Consider the following 24,899-nt stretch of genomic DNA (forward strand, 5'->3'; position numbering starts at 1 on the left):
TACTATTCTTCGAAATTTCAATGAGACGTTGGTTTTAACCGTCTGAGACTCGAGTCACATTACTCTGTCCCAGTCAAGTCATCGACTCGAGTCATTGCAACCCTGCCGGTAACGTACTATTCTCAATAAGATGTATTATTCTCTATAACATGTAATCATAAATTTAAAAAGTATAACAAATAATGAATTATTTCGACTGACACTCGTCAGCAACTAGTAGAGATTGTTGATAAACAATATACTTTCAAATTCTCTGCTAGTTGCTGACGATTGCTCCTGACGAGAGTCAGCCGAAAATATTCGGGCTCATTTCAATACGAGCATACTATTCATACTCATTTACAGACGCACACGAGATCTCCACGAAATTTTATCACATATGGCATTTGCGGCCCGACACGACCTACGAACTAAGAGTGACGCTGGCCCGTCCTGGCAAAGGGGGGCGCGGAGTGCCCGGGCCGGCCCGAAACGTGACGACGATGTGCGGTGTGCCGCTGAAACCGGTCGGCGATGTTCAGATTCAGGCCATGGCGTCAAATGAACTGAAAGTCATGTGGAAGGTATGGTTTTTCGTTTTATGCTTTTATTATTTCATTTCACGGAATTCAGTTTGTTCCCGTATGAATCGTATTGCAGTTATCGTCGATCTGAATTTATTGTGGTTTACTCGATTCTAATGACTTGACTCGACTCAAGTTGATTTGTTTATTGACTCGACTGGTACTCACTATTATGTTGGCTTCGATTTTTGGAAGACTAGAAAACCTCCAGCTTTTCCAACCTAGATTAGAATTAGAATTATAGTTTTTTTCCAAATCACACTAGCATTAGTATTATGGCTACACACTTTTCCAAATTGGATAAAAATTGGAATTGTAGCTACAGTTTTTTTTTTTATATTTCAACTCAGACTGCAATCAGAATTATGGCTACCCACATTTTCCACATTATTAGATTAAAATTGCAATTACAGGTACACAGTTTTTTCCAAATAAGACTAGAATCAGAATTATTGCGCGTTAGGGTTGTTCAAAAATTACCTTTTTTCCCGGATTCCGGGGATTCACTGATTGAATTGGCTAAAAAAAAACGCTGCGCACCGTAACCACTATTATAACCAATTACGGAACGCAAAAGAAATTTTTTTTGCGATTTCGTTGTGGAATAGAGATTAATTTAAAAATCCGATTTTTTATCAATCATACTGCTTCAAAGTAGGCCTACATTTTACAATTTTTTTTGTCCGAAACTTCTTTTCCTTCGAGTTTAGAGCGAAAAAGTTGATCTTTTTCAGTTCCTTGGCCCCAGAATTGGATTATTAGACATTTTAATTGATTCTCCCCCATCGTTGAAGCAGAAAAGACGGATTTTGAAGATTTTTACCTGCAGCGCCACCTATTGACAAGAGAATTTTGAATTGTGTTATCTTTTGAACCGCCGGAAATTTTTCGATTAAATTTTTTAAATGTACCCAGAATTGAAAAAAAAAAACTTGTAAATATTGGACAGTTCTGAGGGTATGCATTACAGCCCTTGCTAAGTTATAATGGAATTAGCCAACCGGTAGATGTGAAAATTTTGAATTTATTATGAAAAACGTTGAAAGTTATTTTCAAATTTTAATGACAACCTCATGAAAATGTTATGTTGTCTACAAAAATGATGCAAAACAAATTTGACACAATTCCAAGCCGTTGAAGCAAAGTTATTTGAGTTTTTCATTCATAATTCTGTGATTACACACCGTCCAGGCTATTGTCACGCCATCTAGTGACAAGAGAAATTTAAATCGCAACAACTTTTTGAACCGCTGAAAATTTTTTGAAATTTTTTTGAAAAGCAAATCAGAATTCAAGAAAGAACAACTTATATAGATTGTACACGTTTGGTGTTTTGCTGGTCATAATTGCTGTTGTTCTGTAATGGTAGTATCATATTTGTACCAAGGTCCCAGACTTCAGCATCACCCAGTGTCATTACCACTCGTACATCGTCAAGTATCGCAGAGACGTCGCAGCCGATTCAGGAGAAAGGACCAAATTCAAGAGAATTCATGTCGACATGGTAAGTCTGAGGTTTCTTTCGTTCATGGCATCACAAATATATCCGTATCTTGGTTATGATTGCAATTTATGTATTAACCCTTTGCAACCGGCGGACCAGTATACTGGTCCGCGATCGTTTAACACGGAGGAGTCGTTATTTATTCTAAGATAGCTCGACCTGCATTACTTTCTAAACTGTAACAATCGATTTATATGGATAGTTATTATGAATACGCATACATAAGACCATGTTCAACCTATTATATCAATGTATATCCTGCTTGAAATGCAGATTGAACACGCAAAAACGTTTCCCGCAAAAGTAATTTTGTAATGATGTTCGCGTGAATGAACACCTGGAATATAAACCATTGTATCTTCCGTTCTAGACGTCATATAATCAATTACAGTTATCTTCTATGACTTGTTGTTGGTCATACTATTCTATGAAAGTCCTTATATCGAAGATTAGCACGTAGAGATGTTTCAAATCGACGTGAAAGAAAGCAATACCTTATTACGTAAAAATCATGGCTGCGTAAGTTCATCCGACTCGTTGCGGATTCAAACAGGTGTACAATTGCTTCAGGCAATTGCAAATTGTACATATAGTTGGCCATTATCCTGACATATTCATCAATATCCCTATCATGGGGTTTAGTATTGTATAAGAAAGCCGACACCAGCCCGAACACTACACAATAAGCGTGAGAGTTTGGCTATTTTGGTACCAGAGCCTGTAATAACAACATCATATAGAGGCAGTTATATATCGGTTTAGAAGGCACACGTAGTTACTGTTGGCTTCTATGACTACTGTTGATCATACATGGAACATTAGCCGTGTAGAATACAGTTCAAATTGATGTGAAATAAAGCAATAATGTATCACATGAAATGACTTCTCGAGCGTATATGGGCACTGGGCAGTGTCGAATAAGCCAATATGTGTATACTTACGAATCCGTTATGCAGTGGCAAGTTACATATAACAAGTCATTGGGGTTGATACCACTTCAATAGCATGGAGATATATAAAATAGTTACTATGTTATGTAGAATTGGAAGTGAATCGCCTTCAGAGAGATTACACGATTACGTAATCGATTACTCATCGGCGGAGGCCGCGTGATTTGGCTTATCATGTCTACCTTTCCAAGATCGTAGCGCTGGGCTATGAAGCGCTATAGTAGCGTGTAATGTCTCGTTGGAACGTAGAGATTCATGCGAAACGCAATCAGGTGGTTATATACCAAGAAAGGGCCTAAGTATGACGTCAGGAGATATACAAGAACAAAATTGTATTTTATTTTCAAGAAATCGAGAACATTTTCTCGCACACCGCTATTCCCTCTGGCGTCTGAGCCGTAAGAGTATCTCAGACCGCTGGGCGGCTACTCCAGCTTAACTGCAATATATTGGGCGTCGATTTAAGCCATATGGATGACATTTTATCGTCTTTATTGTGGATGCAGTAAAATTTTGGTCAGTAGGCCGGCCGATCAGAAAGGGTTAAAACATTTGGTTATTGTGTGATTAGAATTAGAATTACCGTCTAGCTACAGTTTTTTTATTCAAATTATACTAGAATTAGAATTATGGCTATACCTTTTTTCCAAATTAGATTAAAATTAGAATTATAGCTACATCTTTTTTTCCAAATTAGACTACTATTATGATTGTGACTGCCGTACACACTTTTTTCCAAATTAGATTAAAATCAGAATTACAGCAAGCAAGTTATACTAGAATTAGAATTGTAGCTATTGGCTACACACTTTTTTCCAAATTGAATTAAAATTGTAATTATAACTATAACTTTTTTTTCCAAATTTGTCTATAATTTAAATTGTGACTACACAGTTTTTTTCAAATTATGTAGATTAAAATCAGAATTACAGCAAGCAAGTTATACTAGAATTAGAATTGTAGCTATTGGCTACACACTTTTTTCCAAATTGAATTAAAATTGTAATTATAACTATAACTTTTTTTTCCAAATTAGACTATAATTTAAATTGTGACTACACAGTTTTTTTTCAAATGATGTAGATTAAAATTGGAATTACAGCTACACAGTTTTTTTCCAAATTAGACTAGAATTATAATTGTTACTACACACTTTGTCCAAATTAGATTAAAATTGGAATTATAGCTACACAGTTTTTTCCAAATTAGACTTGAGTTATAATTATGGCTATTGGCTTCACACATTTTTTCAAATTAGATTAAAATTATAATTGTGACTACACTCTCTTTTCCAAATCAGATTAAAATTGGAATTAGGGCTACATTTTTTCCCAAATCAGATTAAAATTGGAATTACAGCTACACACTTTTTTTCCAAATTAGATTAGAATTACTGAATTCGTAAAATCTTGGAAATTTAGTGAATTTCAGTTTGTATCATCAAATCACAGCTCATCCAAGATGTAAGTCGTTATCGTAAGCATGTCTGCAGACCAAGCTTGGCTTATTTCGCACAATTCAGTTCTGTATCGTTTTCAAGAAATAGCAGAAATTGGATTAGAATTAAGATTGGGGTGCAGAAACATTTCACGAATTAGATTACCCCCGTTTCGCTCTAATTAGGCCAATTATCATCCACTTGAAGATTAGGTGTGTCTGATAATCCAACAATACATTAGCCTATTATCAGCAATATCCTCCTTAATTGTGCAATATAGCGATATTGAAATGAACCCGAGTATATCAGCATATGTGAATATGTTCTTTTGAACTGTCTATTAGTTGCTGACGGTTACCCCTGACGAGTGTCAGCCGAATATTTTGAGTGCATGTCAATGTGAATGTATTATTTGGTTCTATAGTGAAGTTCTGTACCTCAAAAAAGCTCTTCAAAAAGAATATTGATAATGTAATAGCCCTATTGGTTTTTCCTTCCGTGTTAAACTATGTTTTACCGCAGTTTTGCTAATTTTATACTTTACAGGACACCGATTTTGCAATCATCTACAACCTTTCGCCCTACACAAGATACGAAGTTAAAATTGTGCTTGACAACTCAAGGGGGGCTATAGAAACGCGCAGTTTGCAAGCTACAACAGGACAAGCCGGTGAGTGCACTTTATAACAGGGTCGTAATGACTCGAGTCGCAATTTTATGTTGACTCGATTTGAGTCGTTTTTTTAAATTTGGACAATTACTTGGACTCGACTTGAGTCACTCTGTGTATCGACTCGACTTGTACTCGAGACACGCCGTTATGATTCATTCGAGTCCTGTGTATCAGGACTGATACTTGGAAAATAGCCCTAGAATTGTGTTATATTTGTGTGAATAAAGATTACAAGTGAGAAAAATGAGTATGCTGCGAATGCTAGGGCCCAAGCGTTTGAAAAAAGTGACTTGAACTCAATATTCACAATGAATTCTATGACTTGGACTCGGAACTGACTCAGTGGTGGGTTAAATGACTTGACTTGACTCGAGTCAGAACTGTTGAAGTTTTATTGACTCGTGACTCCGAACCTTGTGCCCTGGTTACAGTCATGATACCGATAATAAGTCGCTAATATACGTTGACTTGCAACGGAATAAATGTTGGGTATGCCTAGAATCCGAAAGTTTTTTTATTCGGGCAAATCTTTCGCAAAGACTTGTCATCTCAAATGGTGTGTGTACAATAGGGGTGTTCAAAAATGACTTTTTTTCTCAAATCGTACTGGCTACTTGATAAAATTGTTAGGTTACCTAATTTAAGCCTACACACCAAATTTGGTTCAATTCCAACCAGTGGAAGCGGAGTTATTGCCGTCGAAAAATTTGGATTATCAATAAAGTAGTATTTACGGTGACCAATTCTTTAATTATTTATCATAGGTGTGCCCACCGTAAATACTATTTTATTGAAATCCAAATTTTTCGACGGCAATAACTCCGCTTCCACTGGTTGGAATTGAACCAAATTTGGTGAACATCGTTTCTATAGACAACCTAACACTGGGGTGAACAGAAACTTTTCAATTTTTATATTATTTATTTTTATATAGTAAATAGAAACTTTCTTCTCCTGTAACAATGCGGCTACTGGCTGGAATTGAACCAAATTCGGTGTGTATGCTTAAATTAGGAAACCTAAGAATTTTATCAAGTAGCCAGTACAATTTGAGAAAAAAGTAATTTTTGAACATTAATTTGAGCACTTTTGCCACGCTTATGTTAGATTACGGTCGATATCATTTGCAGCTCCCGGGCCTATACCTGCGGAATCTTTCGAAGTGGTCGACGCAAATGAAACCGCGGTAACGTTACGATGGGAGGAGCCTCTGGTGCTTAACGGTGAAATCGTGGCATACCAGGTACGTTATTTATTCGGTTTTGTGTCATAATGCCTACTCTTGAACGTTTTTTTTTTAATTTTGGATTTATTATAAAAAAATTGAAAATAAATTTCGAATTTTACTGTCAAGCCCACAAAACTGTCGAGTAGGAAGGCATCGAACAATGTTCACCGTGATCACCAACGAATGTTTCTCGTGAACACGTCAAACTTTATAAACGTTAAAATAAATTGTTTTCCGCCTTTGGAGTGACGGATATTTGGGTTGAGAGAGGGTTAGGCTCAAAGTTGGGGTTGAGTTATCCCAAGATTGGGATATTAGGGTTGGAGTTGGGTTAGGGCAGGGGTTCTCAACCTGGGGGGCGCGGGAGGCTCTCAGGGGGGGCGCGAGAAATTGACGAAGTCAGTATAAATTGTACGTGTCTGAACATGTGTTTCACATCCATTATGAGAAGACGATTAATGAAGATGAAATTTATTCCATATTCAAGAAAGCTTGCAAAATAGAAACTCTAGCAACCGCGCTCAACGGAGTATAGTCTGATTTCAACTTCATTTGAGCAAATTTTTGAAATTATTTGGAGATATAGAGAGCAATTCCCACGTGTAAGTCATTCATTGCTACATAGCTTTGACAGTAGCCTAAAGCTTGTCGCGCTGGGCAGCTCTTGTTAGTAGCTTGCGAACTGCACTGCCTAAGACAGACTTAGATGCAACATAGGTTGCCCGGTTTCGCCCTCAATTAGGCTATAAATCAACACAATTTAATTAATTTCCAAAACTGATCAAATTTAGCCTGGCAGGACAGAACGACGCCTTGCTCTCTGTACTCACTACCAGCATCAGGATTAGTCTCAGGGTGACCTACCTTGAAATTAATTAATGGATGTCTTGTTCAATGTTTTTTTGTTATTTTCAAACAAGTTTGGAGAAATTTGTCAGCAATGTAAAAGACTCAACAACTGGAATGCAGATTCAAAATTGGCGTAAGATATACATTATGTACCGTAAACCGGGGTAACTTTGGACAATTTTCAACAATTCCGCTTTGTATCTCGGAAATGCTGGGGTGCAGGGGAGGCAAGTCTTTTGTTTTTTAGGGGTCATGCAGCATAGATTAGAATTACCTAATCCAAAATCTTCATGGTCATAAATAAGTACCTTATTTTTGTAAAGTATCCGTGTCCAAAGTTATCCCTGCATGTGGGGTAACTTTGGACAATGTAGTTTTTTGTATGCCTTTACACTCAATTGTTTATGAAACCTCGTAAATGAGGCTTATTTGGTAAGAGTTGATGAGAGCAGGGGCTAAAACTGAAACAAAATAGTATATGTCTGGCCTATTGCATGATTTTTACCTAATCCCCCCCCCCCAAAAAAAAAAACAAAAAAATTGGTAGTTTATGAAGGCTAATGGGCCCTTATTCATCTCTTATCTCAATTTTCCCTCATGCCTCCGCCAATTGGGACATATAAATAACGTATGGTGATACGGGATATCCCACTGGCAGTGTCAGCAAACGTTCAACATGTTAACGTGATTTATTGCCGATTTCAAATATATTACTGTTCTTCAAAAGATAGACTTTCCCTTTCCTAACTCCTCTGATTGATATATTTGTCGTAATTTACGATATCCCGTATTCAGCAGGCGCATCTTTAGGAGTATGTGATAAGTTTTTGAAGTAGCTTACACCCAATTACAATCTCTCAGCTCATTGCCTACCCATTTTTTCATATTTTGGCAAACTCTAATTTATTAACCTTCTCATTCCATTTTGAAAAGCCATCAGGCCGGTAATAAGGAATATAGTTGACCATACACTTTGACACAGATGAAGCAGCCACTTTCCAGAGCTCTAAATATGACATTTTACACTGTCCAAAGTTACCCCGTTCTGATAAAATTTGACGGGGTAACTTTGGACATCACATTTTCTTGTATTGATCTAAGGGTGAGCCCACTGAGATTTTTGCCATGGATTAAGACTGCTTAGAGGTATCTGCTGCCAAGTTTTGAATCTATGAATCACATGCTAACTATGTTTGGTTGTAAGAAGTTTAATGGCCATCAATTTTGATGAAATTGACCCCCGCCATTAATTTATCAATGTTGGGTCAAGTTTATCTGGTAGTGAAATGAATCCACCTTCTATTGAGACTACTTGTGGTACTGTTGCCACACAAAAAAGAATTGGACATCCAGCGGCAACCCTTTTCCATCAATAACCATTTAAATCTTTTACTGCTTAGTGTCCAAAGTTACCCTTAAGTCCAAAGTTACCCCGGTTTACGGTATACTATTAGATCAAGGGTGGGCAGCCTGCGGCCGTAAAAGGGAATTTGAGCGGCCGTCGACGCCTAATTCAATTAGTATGTGTTGGCGGCCGTAGACATGCAAATTGCAATTACGAATTCACTCCCGCATTTTCGAGAGATTTTAATTAATCTTGAAATTTTCTTCGCCCTCCGCGCAATTCAACTAGACTTCATTTTTCGATTTTAATGCAGTAGCGCCCTTCTTAATCTGAGCCGAAATGGGAATTGGCAAGAAATAACAATTCGTTCGCGGCCCTGAAAAATTTTCGCGCTCCGCGCGACAATTTGCACCTCCCTGCAACTATTCATAACATTGCCACTCGCGATTTCGGTGTATACAATAGGCCATTGTGAAAAGTATAATAGTCCGGAGTTCACCGGGAATGGATATGGACAGTTTACCATAGGAATTTTGCGTCCAGATCGTTCATTGCGGCTATGCCCTGGAATGCGGCCTTACGCTACATAAGCAATCGAAATGCGGCCATGATTATCAAAATCGTTGCCCACCTCTGTATTAGATGATGTGCTCTTTTTGACATGACGATAAATGCAAGGGGGGTCAGGGGGGCGCGACTTTTTTGACCATCTCCAAGGGGGGCGCGTGTCCAAAAAGGTTGAGAACCACTGGGTTAGGGTATCCCAACATTAGGGAGGGATATTAGGGTTGGATGCCGTGCCCTCACCCCAAATCTAATCTAGGGATACCCTAACCCCAACTTTGACCCTAACCCACCTCCAACCTTAATATCCCCCCACCTCCAACGCTAATATCCCCCCTCCTCCAACCCTAATCTTCAGATACCCTAACACTAATTTGACCCTAACCCAACTCCAACCCACATATCCCCCACGTCCAATGCTAATATCCCTTTCCACAACCCTAATATCCTCCCCCAACCCTAACAATGTCTTCCTACTATCGAAGAAGTGCCGATCTGTCTACAAAAAAGATGCAAAACAAATTTGACGCGATTTCAACCCGTAGAAGCGAAGCTATTCGTGCTTTTTATCAATAATTCTGGGATAAACCGTTTTGCGAATCTAAAATTTTTCACTGCTGCTACTAGAAAACCCAACTCAAAGTCTCATACTCGCTTCCTATTTAGATTATTTATCGCGGACTCAAGTCCACGCAGCCTAGCTTCGCGCCGCAGCTGGACAGCGGACTATACACCACGGATAACGTTCACAATCTGACCATTAACGGCCTGCATTCTGGGACTACTTACATCTTTAGCATCAAAGCAAGAACGGGGGCAGGTTTCGGGAACGCGACTGAGATTGAGGGCGTCACGAGTATTGCTGGTGAGTCACTATAGTCTCTTGTCACTGGAGATTTTTTTACCAGGGTTGTAACGACGCGAGTCGGGATTTTTTGATGACTCGACTCGAGACGAGTTGTCTGAAATAACGATGCTGAAAAATTCATATTACTTGGTTCGAGTCATGCACAATGCCTCTAGTACAAGCCCAGTCAATACAAAAATTGACTCGAGTCGAGTCATTTTACACATTTGAAAAAATGACTCGAGTCACCTAACATTCGTGACTCGAGTCGTTACAACCCTGGTATACCGATACTTTTATGTGACGTTGGCGTTTATTCCGCAGCCCCGAAAATGAGCGTTTACCCATCTCCTACCCCCGACAACGGAACATCAAGCACACCCACAACGATCGACGTGAATATCTTGCCCGCGGAAGCCAACGGCGCGCCCGTATCGTTTTACTACATCGTAGTCGAAGAGGTCGATGCCAATCAAGTAAGTTGCAGCTGATTTCAACCGGTGTCAAGTACAAAGTCGAATCTAATTTCTGCTCTTCCCCGAAAATGCTACAGGGGAACTGTATAGTGTACAGACATTTTCCGTTCTCGTGCTTGTAAGAATGAACTCTGGAATGATGTCAACTGCACTTCATTCAATTACCAGATTTTGCGAATTCAGCAATTCTAGTTCTAATCTTATTTGGAAAATGCCTGTGTTGCTAACATTCTTTGCAAAACGATGTGTAGCTACAATTCTGGTACTAGTCTAATTTGGAAAAAAACTGGGTAGCTACAATTCAAATACTAATCTAGTTCAGAAAATATAGAAATTTCTGATTGTCTTGGTATGACGTAATGCTTGGTTTATCTCTTTAGAATGAAGTTGACGGAAACGCCAAAAGACGCAGCAATCCCAAAAGCGGTGAGATCTTTTATGTTGATGTGCACGCGGTAAACCTGCCTTTGATGTTGTTTTTTTCGAAATCTTCCGGCACGCAATTCATTTGTAGAACGTAGTTATTGCTGTGAAAAGATTGCGTGCTATGCATATGTTCATGGAATAGTAATTCAATATTAATATGAATAGGAACAATCTAGCATTAATAACTGAATATAATTTTGTTCTAAACTACAAAGAGGACATGCTACTTTAATGTTTTGAGTATTCAAAATTTCATGCCGACTACGTCATATTTTGCAATACGATTGTTGATGTGCAATGTTCTTTCCAATTCTCTACTAGTTGGTGACGGTTACCCCTGACGAGTGTCAGGCGAAAATTTTCGGGCTCATTTCAATATGAATATACTATTCAACTGTGTATTGATACGACTTCACGGGCATGAAAAATCAAATTATCTGTCTTGAAAAATCAAAAATAGTACATTAAACTCAAGCCATCCGCGATGATTTGGATTTTCATGCTTGTGATGTCATAATTGTTGATATGTAGTTGATATGTTCTCTGGAATTCTCTACCCCTGACAATTTTCAGCTGAAATATTCAGGCTGATTTCAATATTAATATATTATTGAGTTGTATATTGAAGTAAGGCCTGCCTGCACTGCACTCTTGCTTTTATAGTTCCTCACATTCTGACGAATTCCCCCGAATAGTGTCAGCTCAAAGAACTTTTCCTTTTCATATATTTTCAACATGAATAACTTGAAATACACATTATAGTATCGTACCCCTAAAAACTACCAAAATTCGGGCAGAAATGAACGCGAAACCGGGCCGCAAAAGGAAAAAGAAACGTAAACGTCAGAAAAGAAGCGCGTTTAGTTTTACGCGAGTCAAAAGACAGACGGCGGTGACTACGAAAGAGAAGGACAGCCCGTGTTACGCGGACCCGATCGGTTACGAAGACGCGAAGAACGGGAATAAATCGTTTTATTTCGGAGGGAAATTAACGCCGGAGGAAGTTAACGAGGTAGCAACAAATTTCGAGTAGAATTTCTGATTTTGGACAGTGAGTGAGCAATGTGCCTTGGGTTGTTCAAAAATCACTTTTTTAATCCAGATTCCGGGTATTCACTGATTAAATTGTTAGGTTACCTAAAAAACAACGAGGCACATCAAATTTGTCATTCTCACTTTTGTAGTTATGACTCGAGTCAAGTCCGAGTCCAAGTCAGTGAGTAGAGGGCCGAGTCCGAGTCATAGTGTTTTGACTCAAGTCCAAGTGGTAATGTTCACTGCTCGGTTTTCTGTCCAATTCGTTTCAACCCACATTTTCAACTCTGCTCGAGTGATATAGAATGGCTCGCATTCAAAATATCGTAATTTTCTTCAGTCTTAACAGTTTCTGGCCCTATTTACCAAGTATCAGGACTGATAGACGAAATACCAATAATGCGGTGACTTTACTATTCTTCGAAGTTCCAATGAAATGTCTGTCTTGGCCGTCAGTGCCGAGTCATATGTCGAATCGTTTTACGCATTTGAAAAAATGACTCGAGTCATAACAACCCTGATGTGAACGCACACGAGTTTGGAAATTTGGAATTTGTTTAAAAATTGGAATTTTATTTTTCAAATTTGTCTTTCAACCTCTTTTATGCCGACCACACAGTTGTAAATAGTATGCGTTCACCAGAGCTACGTCTGTTTTCCAGGGAATCACGTTTGTCGTGGGCGAGGGCGGCAGCAGGGGTGGCTTTGAAAACCCGCCCCTCGATCCCACCAAGACGTACAACGTCTATCTGCGCGCAGACAGTAACATGGGCGGTGATACGAAAGTGAATTGTGCGCTGGTCGCTATCAAACGTAAGGAACATTAGCCAGGTTTCGAAACCGAATCGGTGTTTCAACTACTGTCCTATTTATGCTGGATGTATTTTGCGGGCTTCCAAAAGGATCATAAGTTGTCGTAACGTGAAATAGGCTTTTGACTTAAACTGGAGACTCGAGAGCTCTCGCAGCTAAAGCCCTTCCTGTATCGGATTTTTGAGTTGGTATATTTGGTCAATATTCAGAAGATCTGGCATCTAGCTTTATGGCTCATTTCCAAAACTTCAGAGCATTTATTTGAAAAGCTTTATAGCCATTGCAATGCTTTGACACAAAATGAGCTGGAAAGGCTCCATCTGGACACCTACAAGTTACAGGAAATACATAGATGTTCCAAGTCACCTGTTGTCACCTATTGTTTACTGTCTCCACACTACCATGTTGTGACATCGCGAGAAGGACTGATATTTTTTACCTCTCATGGCCAATACCAATATTTCTTTCAAAGTGTCTGTTTTTATAGTTGTAGTTTCAACATTGGCGTTTCATGGGTGCTATAAAACTAGGCTACGGACGCCTGGTTATTAACCCCTGATCCATGCCATTGAAACATTACATAGCGACAAATCTTAGAAATATGTACGTACAATGTAGTTTTATAAGACATCAACCTTCAAATAAGAATAAATCTGACCAACAAGGTCGCTATGACACAGGGTTGCAACCAAGTCACAAGGCTCCGAGTCACAATTCAATATCACTTTTATAGTTTTGACTCGAGTTGAGTCATTTTCAATTCACCACCGAGTCAAGTCCAAGTCAGCGAGCAGAGGATCGAGTCCGAGTCATGGTATTATGACTCGAGTCGAGTCCAAGTCATTTTGCTGACTGCTCAGTTTCCAGTAAAAGTGTTGTTAAACCCACTTTTTATAAGTCTGTTTGGTGATATCGAACGGTTCGCATTTATAATATACTCATTTTCCTCACTTTTAGCAGTTTCTGGTCGCATTTTCAAGTACCGGTACTAACAGACGAAATCCCAATAGTGTGGTTAATACTTTACTATTCTTCAAAATTACAATGAAATGTCGGTCTTGGCCGTCTGAGTCTCGAGTCATATGACTTGGTGCGAGTCAATACACAGATTGACTCGTGTCATCAGAAAATCGTGAGTCGAGTCATTACAACCCTGCTGTGGCAACCCTTCCTATATGCCAGCGTGATTCTATGTTTTATAACACGATCTCATATTTCAGCGAGCGCACCCCCCACTACGACCCCAATGCCAACCACGACCACCGTGCCTATCGTTGCCCCGGTCGCGACGACAGATTTAACAAGTACGTCTGCCGCGTTGGTCTCTGAAAATCGTAATTTTTTTTAACATGTATTTCCCGTATCAGCCTTTACTGTTATACCGCCGGCTTCTGGCGGAGACGAGATTACTGTCGGCAACGAAGCTGAGCAAATCGAGAGTGACAACTTGGTTCTGTACGCGGGCGTTGGTGCTGCTGTGTTTTTCATACTGCTTGTCGTTGTGATTATTATCATTTTCGTCAAAGCGCGGTGAGTCTTTGTGGTACGGCATATGTTTTACTTTGTGGCGAATTATTGGCTTTTATTTCTGTTAGTTTATGTCCTGAAAATACCATCATTCTTTCATCACGGCAGCCCAGGTTCCGAGTCGCAAGTCAGTTTCACTTTTATACTTTTGACTCGAGTCAAGTCGAGTCATTTTCAATTCACCGCCGAGTCAAGTCCGAGTCCAAGTCATTATGCTCACTGTCCGGTTTTCAGTTCAACTCGAGTGATATAGAATGGCGCGAATTCATCATATCGTAATTTTCCTCAGTCTTAATACTTTCTGGACCTATTTTCCAAGTATGAGGACTGATAGACGAAAAGCAATAATGCGGTGATTTAACTATTCTTCGAAGGAATAATGAAATGACTGTCTTGGCCATCCTAGTGTCGAGTCATTTCTCGCATTTAAAAAAATGACTCGAGTCATTACAACCCTGGTAATTCTTGATTTCTAATCTCAGCAAGAGCCAGATGAGGCCTAAAGACGAAGTGGTGAATCCGTTTGAAGTGCGGATGATGATGTCAGACATGATGGGGACCGCTAACACCCACTCCATGACACGTTCCTTCGGAAGTCCAGACCGTCAAGCGCTCATGATGCCAGACGTTGTGGACTTTGAAAATCACGGTATGTTCAAATGGTGAAAAGTGGGAGCGACTGTAAGATAGTCTACTGGGACATGAGTCTATTGCTTTTAAATATTACGAGGCTTCTACTTTAGCATTGAAAAAATGACCATTGTGCCACAGAATGGCTTGGTATGAATTCACTCATGAAATAATCATATCTAAATGCCACATCGTTTTAACGAATTAATATCAATACATAACTATCGATATACTGTATTCTTAGAGGCTTTTCTAATTCTAATTACGGATTTTGAAAGTGAATAGTACTTGCATTGGTTCTAGTTGTGGTTTTTGAAAAATAATAGGTCTAGCTCTAGTTGCAAGTTTGAAAAACGTATAGTACTAGTATTAGTTCTAGTTGCATGTTTTAAAAAGTGTATAGTACTAACGTATAAGTAGTAGTTCTAGTTGCGGGTTTGGAAAAGTGGGTAGTTCCGGTTCTAGTTCTAGTTATGCAGTTTGAAAATACGGTAATTGGTATACGGAGCAAGTGTGCACCAATGATCGAAGTACATGTTGCATACCCCTTTGTTATTCTACCTGTATGCATCGTAGATTTCATGGAGAAAACCCTAGACGCCAGCGGTACCCGGGTCAGCGGCACGTACCGATCCGTTTCGACGCCTATGGTGGAGGACCGGCCCGTTTTGAGAGTTGACGATTTTCACATTCACGTCAACGACATGAAGACGCAGAATAATTTTGGGTTTCACGAGGAGTTTTCGTCGTTCAGGACGGGGCAGGCCGCGGCCTGGGACGTCGGTAAAAAGGACGAAAATAGAGTGAGTTTACTTTTGAAAAACTTCAACATACAATTGAATCGAACCCGATTGATTTCGCTATGTATTCGAATATTTGCAGTAAAAACCGCAAAAATTATAAGTTTCAATCGAGTCTTCCTTTATTTTTTCAGAACAAGAACCGCTACGGCAACATACTGGCTTACGATCACAGCAGGGTGATTTTGCAAAATATGAAGGGCCAAGAAGACGATACAGACAGCGACTATATTAACGCAAACTACATTTTGGTGAGGATCCCGTGAAATCCTTATTTATGTTTCTTCACGTCAGTTTTCAGAGGTGTGAAAAGCGAGTAGTTTTACCTAAAAATCTCAAAATTAGAAATGAAAGTAGAATTTTCTGACTTTATACTCTCGAGTATCAATTTTCAAGGCGTCAAAACTGCATAAAGTGGGAGTGTAAAAATTCAATAGTTTTGCCTAATAATTTGTAAAGTAGAAATAACAGTGGTAGAAATTTTCAGAAATTCGACACCTTCTGATATTTATGCTTTCTGGTTTAAAAGCATTTTTCTTTTGGTACAGGGCTACAAGTCTCCGGCGATGTATATTTCGACGCAAGCGCCGACCGAGGAAACCACGGACGATTTCTGGCTAATGGTCTGGCAGGAGAGCACCCCCGTCATCGTCATGGTAGGTATTCACGGTGAATGTCGTGCACAAATAAGTGTAATCTTCGAAAATATATTCAGTTACTGGGACACGAGGGCTATTTCACTCTAAAAATTGATGTAGACTAATACCAAAACCGATGTCTACATCAGGTCAACTTGAAACGGGTCGCGGGCCACTTTCCAGCCTCCCAAGTCTTATATTTTTTCCTCTTCTAAGGCATAGTACAGACTGCGTGGTCCAGCGGTTCTCAGCAGGGAAGTATTTTCAGGGGGTCTGCGGAACCTCCAAGTTTGCAATATGACTGATAACTAGGGCGATTTTTTTAACCTAAAAAATGGAAGATTCTGACCTAAAAAATCTAGTTTTCGACATTTTTTTACCTTAAAAAACTTGATTTTGACAAAATTTTGCCCTCGTGTATGTAAATTAGGTGTTTTCGCACATAATGTTAGAATTGTAATACTTATCTTCATTTCCGGTTGGAACTGTCTGTCCTTACGAGGTATTTTGGACTGAAAAACTTTTCTGACTTGAAAACTGACAAATTTTTACATTTATTCTAACGAAATTTTGACTTTGTAAACAATTTTGGGGGGTCCGCGCCGGTCCAAATGGGTTAGCGAAGGCAAAAAAAGCTTGAGAACCATTTGCGCAGTTGATCTCGTGTGCTAGAACTGGACCTCACTCATCTTTCTTTGCAATTTTAGGTTACAAATTTGGTGGAGCTGGGCAAGAGGAAGTGCCACAAGTACTGGCCAGACGACAGCGAGCGGTACGGCGCCATCAAAGTCATGCTGACAGACACGGAGGAACTGAGCGACTATACGATAAGGACGTTCATCATTCAAGTGGTATGGACGATTTTTTTTAGAATAAGGGTTTCCTCACTCTAGGCTTACCATACGTCCCGTTTTAGGCGGGACAGTCCCGCTTTTTAACGTCTTGTCCCGACCAGTCAGCCAAACGTCCCGCTTTTTAAGGACGTTAGGGACTGCTGAACTAACAACATTTTCCAATTTTTTTATTGCAGAATCCTAAAGTATGAAACTAGTTCTTTTCAAAAATGTATTGCTTTTGTCTGATTTCGAATTAGAAGTATGTTAAAATACGATTTGAAATCAACCATTTTCGTAGAAATTCACACCCCATACAAGTTCATTTATTTGAACTCACTCAAAATTGTTATAATCCCTCTGCCGTAAGCATTACCGGTATTTGCTACAGAAAAGGAGAAGCTAATACGCCCTACCTACATCTTTACCACCCCTGACGACGTGAGATGCTATGGTAGAGTTGCTTTGGACTGAGTCATATTTATGCTACTATATTATTACCCTCTGCTTATACTATAAATTATTTTGTTAATCTTGTTTCGTTATTATGACTTTACCTTTATTTATACTTTATCTTCCCATAAGAACTCTTTATCCTATATACTCCCAGATTTTATGTTACATAATATCTACCCAAAACACCCATGCTTTGAATTCTTGTCGGTAGGGTCAAGCCCGCCTATGACAAATTACGGATGAAGATCCTTTGCCTAAAACACCAGAATGTCTTGCTCACTAAATTCCTACCAATATATATATCTTAAATGTATATATTATATCATGTCTTAAATCCGAACAAGAACTGTGGTGGATCCATTGTGGAAACTCTGTACTATGCCCTTACGGGCGTAGCTACCAATATATATATCTTAAATGTATATATTATATCATGTCTTAAATCTGAACAAGAACTGTGGTGGATCCATTGTGGAAACTCTGTACTATGCCCTTACGGGCGTAGCTATTAGTTTTTCTCGCTATGCTGCCTTCGGCAGCTTAATATTGTAAAATTCTGATCTGGGCCACGGAACGTTTTCAAATTGGAGGCGGACTCGCCCAGAAGTTGCATCGATGACCCCATAGTGTGGGCTCAAAATCATTGTTTATTTGGGCGGGGGGGCTAAAACATGTTCTTTCAGTCCCCGTTACACAACGCACAGCCACATACTCCTGAACCGGACCGTGACAACCTCGGGTCTATGAGCAAAGCGTTGCTAGTGTGACGTCATACTCCAATTTGAAATCCACTAGTGGGCGCTAAAGAGTGTCCCGAATTTGGGTTGCTGAAATATGGTAACCCTGCCTCACTCCCATTACCGGGCTGGCATTAGTCAAGCATTGAGTCGCGTTTCTAGCAATATAATTGACGGAACGTTTCAAGATTTTCGCCGCACAATCGTCCCTTCCTTGTTTTGACCCGTGTTTCCTCAAAATTGCCCCAGGAGAGAGATATCGCACACTTTACGAACCACAGCTCTATACCGTTCACACTAGACATAGGGGGGGGGGGGTTGGCAGTAGGGTGGAGTGAAAGAAGAAAAATTTGGGTTTCCAAAAGTGCCTTTGACATTTGCTCCCAAATCTCGAATGTATTACTTCTATCATCATTTCAGGTTCCTGCACCCTCTAGTGGCGGTGCAACTTCACCGAACGAGCCTAAAATAGCTAATTTTTCCATATTTTGATACCCGCTTATGCTAGAAAGCTAGTTTTGGGCTCAAAAGCTGCGGAAGCTACGTGTTTCTATCTCACTTCCATAGATATTTGTCTTGAAAATGTACAGGAAAAAAGTTACAAGCAAATTATGGATTTTTAGACCACCATTAAAAACAATAATTTGCTTGTAACATTTTTTTGTGCTTTTTCAAGACGAAGCTCGTTCGGTGAAGTTGCACAGCCACTAGAGTGTGCAGGAACCTGAAATGATGATAGGAGTAATACATACGAGATTTGGGAGCAACTGTCAAAGGCACTTTTTGACATTCAAATTTTCACTCCACCCTAGTTGGCAGTAATTTGTAATTGTATTCGGAATTTTTGCATGTGTAATTCAATGATTGATCCGTATTGAAGTAAACGCGAATACTTTCGTTCGGCAATCGTCAGCTACTAGTAGAGAATACAAAGAACTTGGTATATCAACATCCGTACCACCAAATATGGCATACAAAATAACTGAAGCCGACAGATGGCTTAATTACTAGATTTTTTTATGCCAGTGACGTCATATCGTACAAATTTCCTTTGAAATCTTTGCTAGTTGCTGACGAATACCCCTGACGAGTGTCAGCCGAAAATATTCGGGTTCATTTCAATATGAATATACTATTCAAATGAGCAACAGTTATGAATAGAGCCACAGAACAACTCGGCGATACATAGGTCAGAGAATATAGTATGACGTGTGATATATATGATATGGTACACCACTGATTAAGGCTCCTTTCGCTTTGTTTCAGGACGGAGGTTACGATGTACGAGAGGTCAAGCAGTTTCACTACACGGCCTGGCCGGACCACGGGGTCCCAGAGCATCCGACCGGTATATTATCGTTCATACGCAGAGTGAAATCTTACGAGCCACCCGGTTAGTACGTCTCGGACTGCTTATTTTAAATCGCTGGTGGGGGATGTTCACGTGGGTTAGGTTTGTTCAAAAATAACTTTATTAAGACACATTTAAAAAATGAAAACTTCAAATTTTACTGACTGCTCCGTGAAATCGTTCTGTGGTCTAAAAAATTGGGTTTGTTTAAAAGAAATAAAACTTTTTGTCTTATATTTTTATTTCCAGTTTTATTAGCCCATAAAACTATTTCGTTGTCTAAAAACAATGCTTAAAAAAATTGTCAACTCGATTATATTGTTAAGTTGTCTAAAAGAATGATGCTTTTAACAATTTTTGCTCGCTGCCAACCATTGGAAGCGAAGTTATTGCAGTTGAAAATTTTGGATACGCAAAAATAGCCTGGACGGTGGGTAATCCTAGAATTGATAACGTAAAACTCTAATAACTACGCTTCTACGGGTTGGAATTGCATCAAGGTTTTGATAGAAAACTCAACAATTCCATGGGAATGATTGTAAAATGTGAAAATTTCCACTTTTTTTATAATGAATTCAAAATTTTCAAACTCCTGCGCGTTCACATACATTGGTTGGAATCTAGCCAAATTTGTTGCGCAGTGTTCTTTTAGGAATGCCTGGAATCTTTAGTTGCTGACTATTACCCCTGACGAGTGTCAGCCGAAAATATGCATGTTTCTTTCAATGTGTATATATTACCTAATTGTTTCCATTTCAGGCCAAGGCTCTACTCTGGTGCATTGTAGCGCTGGCTGCGGCCGGACAGGCTGCTACATTGTGATCGACATGATGCTTGACATGGCCAGAGAGGAGGGCGTCATAGACATTTACAACACGGTGACGGACCTGCGAAACCGCCGGGTCAACATGGTCCAGACCGAGGAACAGTATGTGTTTGTGCACGAGGCGGTATTAGAGGTTTTGCTGTGCGGAGACACGTTGGTTGCGGCCGTGGATTTGAGACAGCATTACGACGATCTTATTACCGTGGACGAGCAGACGCAAATCGCCCCGGTGCAGGAAGAATTCGAGGTAAAATGTCGGATTTTAATAATTTGGTGAAAATTTTTGACTCTGTTCTTGACAATTTTGAGTTGATGTAGCGAAATGATGAGAGCAGGGTTGTAACCAAGACACGAGGCTCCGAGTCACAAGTCAATCTCACTTTTATAGTTTTGACTCGAGTCAAATCGAGTCATTTTCAACTCATCACCGAGTCGAATCCGATTCTAAGTCAGCGAGCAGAGGGTCGAGTCCGAGTCATGGTATTATGACTCGAGTCCAAGTCAATGTGTTGACTGCTCAGTTTCCAGTTAAAATCTTGTTAAACTCACTTTTTATAACTCTGTTTGGTGATATTGAATGGTTCGCATTTATAATGTACTAATTTTCCTCACTTTTAGTAGTTTCTGGCTGCGTTTTCAAGTAATAGATGATATATCAATAGGGTGGTTACTTTACTATTCTTCGAAATTACAATGAAACGTCGGTCTTGGCCGTCTGAGTCTCGAGTCATATGACTTGGTTCGAGTCATGCCCAATGACTCGAGTCCAAGTCGAGTCATTTCCGTATTCTGAGAAAATGACTCGAGTCAAGTCGAGTCATCAGAAAATCGTGACTCGAGTCATTACAACCCTGGATAAGAGACACTCAAGTAGCAATTTCCAAGGGAGAATTTGGGGTATGACATCCGATTTTCCAGGTAGAATTTGAGGTTTTGATGATTTTGTGAAAATTTTGAAACACTCTTGAAGATACAGTACTTCAATATACAATTGAAAATGTTTGGGTTGATTTCAGTATGAATAAATTTTATTTAATTTAATTGATATTTATTTATTTTTATTTATTTATTCATTTTCGACAGACGTTGGACCTGATGACGCCAAAGCTTTCAGACGAAGATTGCGCGGTCGCCAAGCTGCCCAGAAACCGTCAGCGCAACCGATTCATGGACGTGCTACCTCGCGATAAAAAAATGCCCTACCTCGTCACCCCTCATCCGAACGACCCGGAATCCAATTACATAAACGCAATTTTCGCAGACGTGAGTATTTTTACGTTGTTCGTTACTTGACGCGGGCCGGATATCGGGTTTGTCTCGGTTTCAAATGCGCAATCGTGACAAGTATATATATCATATCACTAGGGCGATTTTTTTTTACCTAAAAAACGGAAGATTTTGACCTAAAAAATGAAAATTTTGACGTTTTTTGACCTTAAAAATCTTCCTTTTGACCAAATTTGACCAACGTATGCAAATTAGGTGTTTTTCCACATAATGTTAGAATGTTACTACTTACCCTTACGAAGTAGTTTGGCCTGAAAAAAACTTTTTTGGCTTAAAAACGGACAAATTTTTACATGAATAAACTTTTATTTTAACGAAATCTGGCCCTGTGCAGAATTCCAGTAGTTACATTACTCATTATGGCGGAAGTCAGGGCTGTGGAGTCGGTAAATTTTACCACCACTCCGACTCCTGAGTCTTTAAACGTACCACTCCGACTCCGACTCTGACTCCTGGGTTTTTTAACGTACCGACTCCGACTCCCGACTCCGACTCCAGCATTATTACCAATTTACTTCGAAAATTATATGCCACATTGTCGGTTGAATGACTATCATACAACCATTAAACATATGCAAACATATGATTAACGGTGGCTTGCTAAATTGTTTCATTGTGACACAGCTCGAATTATCCACTATGCAATTAACATGAAAGTAAGATTTGCTAAATATCCTTCCTTTTTCAAGTTTTTATAACATGGACTCTCTAACATCCTGAAATGTATGAATCATTCAAATATGGCAGATATCCAATCCTGTATAATAAAAATGTAGGTAAAAAATCCAAGTGTAGCTTTTGTGTATGAGCAGGGCCGTAACAGCACTTTGTCAGCCCCCCCCCAAAACGTTGGTCCTGGGCCCCCATATGGTAATAGACCCCCCTCAGGCTATACCATTCTTGCCGCTACATTGGTTTGCGTAGAATGTGTCTGCTTCCCTCGCTTAGACGCGCGAAGCGCGAGAAATTTCGCTAAATCATGACTGAATCGGCCAATATCATCGGGAATTGCATATATATTGCTGTCAATTTTTCTCCTCTCTCTGCTCACGTAATCTGACTTACCGGTAAGCTGAGTGAGGAGTGTTGGAAAAGGTAGGACCCCTCAAAAATAATCCATGGTGTATACCCGTTGGCAGGAACGAAACAGCAGCACTTCGTCTGCCCCCCCCAAAAAAAAAAAACTTGAGTCTTGGGCTCCCATAGGGTGATAAACTGACTCCCATCACGTTGTTCGCTTTTGCCCCGAAATTGTAGTTGAACTGTTTAGCGAGCTAGCGCGAAGCGCGAAAATTTTCGATAATCCATGATAAAATCGGTCAATAACATCGAGAATTTCATAAATATTGCTATCAATGTCTTGTCCTCTCTGCTCACGTAATCAGATTTACCGGTAGAGCTGAGTGAGGTGTCTTTGTAACTGTACAGCTCGTAAATAATAATTGAACATCTTCGGGCGGGCGGACCCGTTGGTATGACTTCGTTACATGATGTTATTTTGCGACCTCCTGTCTGCTATATCAAAAAATATAGAATCGCCCAAACGCACTACACTGAAAGATCACACGATTTCGGATTGGTATTTCTTCACTGGCATATAATTTTTTCCTGTGGGATGGTATTTGTCTTGTGAGGTTCAGATTGCCAAGACAGGAACATTCGGCGCCAGTCATTGAAACGCCTATATGGACAATTAAACCTATATATGTGTTTTGTACATATAAGGGCATAAGGGCAGTCCTTTACGGCCAAGGTTTTCTCGCTGCCGATCGTTCTGTCACACTTCTTGGAGTCGCATGTTGCATGGCCTAAAACTTTATATGTCTTGATGCGTCGTGGCGCGGTAATGATCAACGCTGACATGCCCATTTCCATAAATCTTGCGTATTTTTTCTTGGGGGAAGAGTACCCAATAGTCAAGATATTTCGCTGCTTGAAATCGCGCGCAGCGCGAAAAAGTTTCAAAATAGTTGCATAAATTTTCAAAAAATACTCCTAATTTATGCTAATTCACGAAACAATTTTGGACCCCCGTCGAGCTCGCCCCCCCCAATTGGGGGGTTTGGGTTGCGGCAGTTACGGTCCTGTGTATGAGTCAGCAACTAATAAAGAGATTGAACTTACTAATTTTGTCATTGCACACTGTCCTGATTACAAGCATATACATTCTTACTACTAATAGACATTGGTCATAAATGGAATTTAGTTAAGTAGTCAAAGACCATAGCCTATGTCTAGTCTACATGTACTTAATCAAGTATTCAAGGATTGGGACTTGCAGTCTTTCTTAATCATAGGCAAATTCGAAATTTTCGAACTCCACGAAATCCGCGATTATTGGTTGGAATGGATTCAAATTTGGTGTGCGTCGTTTTTTAAGGCAACCTAACGATTTAATCACGTAACCCAGAAGATTTATCAAAAAAAGTTATTTTTGAACAGCCCTAGTGAACACGCCTCTATCATTTTGTGTAAATGTTTTGTCGACGATTTCGCTGCGAGTGCACAAGCGAAGCCGCATTATCTCCTAATTGCGAATATAGTTAGACTCAATTCTGTGAATAATATGTATTTATAATTTTCAGAAGTGGGCTCAAATACTGAATGCAAGAAATCTAGTGACAATGAATCATGCGAAGTACCGAGAAAAATTTCAAGTCAAATAAATCTGCTATGAAATATTCTACTTTATGGTCATATACAAAGATCTGGGATAAATGTGGCTGGCCCCTGGATACGTCAATGCGTCGGAACTGTTGTTTTGGTCATCAAATTTCGCGGTCATGCTAGTCAAATTTTGGTTGGCTTTGCAATTGTACCTGATGTCATAAATAATTTCGAGAATTACCTCGCAGGCCACACATAACCTTCTCGTGTGCCAAATTTGGCCTGCGTGCCACGGGCTGGCCGGACCTGATCTGTATGGTTATTAATAATAGTGATTGGTGGTACATAAAAATTATTTCGAAAATTCTTTGAAAGCAAATGTTATCATGATAGAGAAGTTGGGGTCGGAGTCGAAGTCAGGGTCATTTTCACAAACTCCGACTCCAGTCAGTATTTTTTCCTCGACTCCGACCCCGACTCCAGCTATTATAGTTTT

At 39.6% G+C, this 24,899-nt stretch overlaps 1 protein-coding gene across 1 annotated transcript in view; it reads left to right on the top strand.

Moving 5' to 3' along the window:
• LOC145452922 (receptor-type tyrosine-protein phosphatase kappa-like) overlaps positions 1-24,899 on the top strand; it is a 47,156-nt gene that overhangs the window by 16,311 nt on the left and 5,946 nt on the right. The window contains exons 8-26 of the mRNA XM_080331055.1: positions 346-563; positions 1,951-2,067; positions 5,002-5,125; positions 6,259-6,371; positions 9,781-9,979; positions 10,286-10,437; positions 10,818-10,863; positions 11,661-11,875; positions 12,561-12,711; positions 13,932-14,015; positions 14,079-14,241; positions 14,721-14,887; positions 15,445-15,671; positions 15,803-15,919; positions 16,217-16,324; positions 17,014-17,157; positions 19,599-19,725; positions 20,443-20,756; positions 21,593-21,772. Of these exons, the coding sequence (XP_080187181.1) occupies positions 346-563; positions 1,951-2,067; positions 5,002-5,125; positions 6,259-6,371; positions 9,781-9,979; positions 10,286-10,437; positions 10,818-10,863; positions 11,661-11,875; positions 12,561-12,711; positions 13,932-14,015; positions 14,079-14,241; positions 14,721-14,887; positions 15,445-15,671; positions 15,803-15,919; positions 16,217-16,324; positions 17,014-17,157; positions 19,599-19,725; positions 20,443-20,756; positions 21,593-21,772 (2,966 nt within the window). The remainder of the gene's footprint in view (positions 1-345; positions 564-1,950; positions 2,068-5,001; positions 5,126-6,258; positions 6,372-9,780; positions 9,980-10,285; positions 10,438-10,817; positions 10,864-11,660; positions 11,876-12,560; positions 12,712-13,931; positions 14,016-14,078; positions 14,242-14,720; positions 14,888-15,444; positions 15,672-15,802; positions 15,920-16,216; positions 16,325-17,013; positions 17,158-19,598; positions 19,726-20,442; positions 20,757-21,592; positions 21,773-24,899) is intronic.

Source organism: Botryllus schlosseri, chromosome 12, assembly GCF_051294905.1.
Source record: "Botryllus schlosseri isolate E-star chromosome 12, Bs_hap1, whole genome shotgun sequence".
Classification (NCBI taxonomy): domain Eukaryota; kingdom Metazoa; phylum Chordata; class Ascidiacea; order Stolidobranchia; family Styelidae; genus Botryllus; species Botryllus schlosseri.